Source organism: Pygoscelis adeliae, unplaced genomic scaffold (genome assembly GCF_000699105.1).
Source record: "Pygoscelis adeliae isolate BGI_AS28 unplaced genomic scaffold, ASM69910v1 Scaffold56, whole genome shotgun sequence".
Classification (NCBI taxonomy): Eukaryota; Metazoa; Chordata; class Aves; order Sphenisciformes; family Spheniscidae; genus Pygoscelis; species Pygoscelis adeliae.
The window spans coordinates 767,172-770,761 of record NW_008824944.1 but is presented as its reverse complement, the minus strand read 5'-3'; the positions used below and the strand labels follow the sequence as shown (position 1 = coordinate 770,761).

At 44.2% G+C, this 3,590-nt stretch overlaps 1 protein-coding gene across 1 annotated transcript in view; it reads right to left on the bottom strand.

Annotated features, from left to right (window-relative positions):
* Nucleotides 1–3,590, bottom strand: part of DCT (dopachrome tautomerase) — a 20,024-nt gene that overhangs the window by 7,989 nt on the left and 8,445 nt on the right. Inside the window, exons 3-4 of the mRNA XM_009325569.1 lie at nucleotides 2,922–3,022; nucleotides 1,709–1,875 (exon numbers count right to left, since the gene is read on the bottom strand). Of these exons, the coding sequence (XP_009323844.1) occupies nucleotides 1,709–1,875; nucleotides 2,922–3,022 (268 nt within the window). The remainder of the gene's footprint in view (nucleotides 1–1,708; nucleotides 1,876–2,921; nucleotides 3,023–3,590) is intronic.

Below are 3,590 nucleotides of genomic sequence, written 5' to 3'. Positions count from 1 at the left end.
GTCCGCCGCAGCGGTCCTTCATCACTCCCGTTGCACAGCGTGACCAGGCGGTTGTAGTCATCCAAGCTGAGTGAGAAACAGAAAGAGGCACAAGTTAGAAGGTGATGATGCCTTGGCGTTTTCTCCTGTGATATAAAAGAGGCCTCGGCTGTACGTGTGAGAGAGCAGGGGTTAGGGACTGACACCCCCTGGAGCATCTCAGTTCATCTCCCGTGGCCTGGGAGCTGAATTTATTGTAGGACTGCCACCACGCCATGACATTCTGCAGCTCTGCGGCCTCTGTGGACCATCAGTTATTTGGACCAAGACTCGGCAGGCTCATCCTCCACAGAGAGAGGATGCTTTAGAAAAGGCAAGCACAACTCCCTTCACACCTCCTCCCCTCCTGAGGTCTTTGGAAGAACAGTTTTTTCCAGACAATCTAAAAGAGTCTTTTGAATTTTGAATTGAAAAGCTTTCAGTCCTGAGTAAGGAATATTTTTTTAACTCTCAACAAAGAGGAAAAAACCCAGAAAAAGTCCCACTGCGGGGTGGGCTAAGAAAATGCAAGGAATGGCAGCAAACAGGACTTCACTTTCCATCCCTCATTCCCTTTAGAAGAAAAGCAACTGCAATGCATTGCATCTTCTTTTTCAGGGCCTGGAGGACATCCTGCTGTTGCAGGCATTGTCCACTAGCTAACGGGGAGCAAGTCCTTTACATACAGTCTCCCTGATATACAGGGAGAGAAAGAGGGAAGGAGGAGGAGAAAAACAGTGTAACACTTGTGAAAAAATTCTGTGAATGTGTAAAATGAAACAGCATTTTCAGAAACTCCTGAAATAAACAAAAGCCCTTCTCTGTTTGACCTTGGCAAGGCAAAAGTTTAGTCATTTCAGTTTTCAAGAAAAAACAAAACCCTATTTATCTTGGAGAAAAAGTAGGGGCAAGACTTAAAGCCAACTTGGCGCCTAAAGCTAGAAGTTCAAGTAGTTCTTTAGGTACCCAGAGAAAGAGACTCTTCTGAAAAGCCCTGAGCTCTCGGTACCTCTGTCTGACTGACTGCACGCTGCCCCGGAGCTGACAGAAGAAGGTTTTATAAGTATTGTATCCAGCAACATCTTATGTCGTAGCGCCCCAATCCTGCACGTCAAAGCCCTGCCTTCACCCGAATCAGCATACGCCCACAGACAGCTGGCAGCAAGCACGGGGCTGTCTCTGTGCTGTTTTCCATGTGAAATCTCAGCCGCTTTGAAGTCAATCCCCAAACTGCACTAAATATATCAGGGTTAAGATCTCACCCAATACAAGGGAACAGATTTTTCAGCCTGTCTCTAGCTTCCTATATGCCAAAACAGTTTTCTGTTTCTGCTGCCAAAATCAGTTGGGTGTTTGTTACAGAGAACCAACACGCAGGCATTCCTTCTTTAAAAAGTACTTGCCAATCTGCAAACTCTTCAGACTTTTGGCAGCCTCAAATTGGCTGAATCGACTAAAATCCTCTTTAGGGTTTTAAAGAATCATCTTTAAAAAATATACTTCCATAATACCAGGGGGGAAAGTTTACATAGCACCATCTACACGCAAACCGACCGTGATTCCCAGTTTTAAAAGACGCCTTGGCTCTTTTCCTGCCGCTCACTCACACTGAGAGAGCAGCCCGCGCTGTCAATACTGAATGAAAGCAAGGTTTGGTCGGTATGGAAGCTTGCCCTAGATATTCTCGTACCTGTTACAAACTATTTGCCACCGGGAGAACCTGGAGCTCAGGCTGATCAGCCCCGGGTCATCCGGCCGCGATGCTCCGAAGAGCTGGTCCGTGCAAACATCGCACTCGTTTCTACCAGTGGCGAAGTTCCAGTAGGGCAGCGCGAAGGAGTCGTTGCCCATCAGTCGCTGCAATGGACAGAAACGCATTAGCAGGGAATCACCTTCGAAGGAAGGAGAAAGAAAGGGACCTCCTGCAAGTTGTTTCACTGGACATTCTGCTTTTCATTCCACATTTCAACTACACACACTTCACAGTGCTGCTCCAACTTGTTTCAAAAGATTGGGGCGTTAAGTCCATCCTAGCAAAGACATTGTCACTAGTTACTCTACTGTTGGCCTGCACTTCTTTTGGCCATGTTAGGCTTTCTACCAACTCAGAGACCAGGCAGGAGTGCAGGAGCAGAGATGAATCGAGCCTTAAGGAATAAGAGGCATTCTGAGTGGGTAATGGGTAAAATTGTGCATGTGGTTTGCTTTCACTCCAGAAAGGCTAGCCCTGGGGAAGAATCTGAATTTGTATTAATAGAGGAATACAGTGCATTTGCTTGTGCTTGCTTGTTAGATACGATTTCACACAAGCAAGATCCTGCAGCTATTTTGATACCAACCATTTTCATTAGAGATCTGCAAGGCTGAAATACAGTAACATTGCCAATGTAGAAGTAATGCAAATGGAAATGAGTCAATGCTTCGGCAACTGACTGTCGGGCACGTTAACATATATTTCTTTAAAAGATGTATTGCTAAATATATGCATGTATTATATGTATAGCATGGCACGTTTAAAGGGGGTAATATTTAGAGTTGCTTTTGTTAGGAGGGTATCTTCAACATCAGCAGACAGTATCTGTTACCAAGTTTTACATGTAGGTGTTGCTTTGATTTTATTAATAAATACTGTTAATTCACATCTTCTGTCCTCTGTTGTGGAGATGAAGAAAAAAATCTCCATGATAACCTTCACATCATTGTTCACAGTGAGAAACTGTTCAGTCCTCAGTATCTTGAAAGCACTAATTTCACTTTAAACAAAAAAGGATCAATGAGCAAACACTCCTGGGAGTTTGGGTAAGAATCTATCCTAGGAAATAGCTTGCCCTTGGTTGGCTCAACAAAGTCACATAGCAAAAGAGAGAAGCTGCATGAGGAAAGGGAAAGGCTGTTCAGCTAACCTGCAGGTCTCTCTCCAGCAACAGCAAATGGTACCTATGCCAAGTAACAAAGGCAGGTCCTTGATGGGAGAAATCAATACCTGTGAAGGGGCGGCCAGGTCCTACAAAGGAAAGATAAAATAAGCACTTAGGCAACAAATGAGGCTCGAGAGAAAGAGAGCACCTTCTTCTATTGCCTGGAGTGGAGTTAAACAAAAGCCTGCAGCTCTGCACCTGTGGAAAGAGCGCACACATGAGAAGCTACAACACTTACATGGGAGAAGTGAAACCAGCTCCTCTGTGGATGTTGGCTTTGCTGCTTCTCAAAACTTCACATTCCCCCAAAAGTTGGATATTGTGAAGATTTCTTATGACATTAGTGGATTTTGGTTTTAAGAAGCAGTCTTATTGTCTAAAATCTTAGCTCCTTGTTTATATGTACCATATTATCTCATTCTCTTGCTCAGTGGCAGGACTTACACCGTGTATCTATCAAGAGAACCTCAGCATTTTCCATAACCTGCCAACAGTAATTCAACATGTCCTTTGCCAATTTTCTTCAAATTGTGCTTGTTATTTCTTGTATTGTGCTCTTGTTATTACACATGAGAACTAAGACACTCAAAGGCTAGGAGCTTCAAACCACATGTGGATTTGTTAATCACTGCAGCAAGCTTCAACCCGCATACG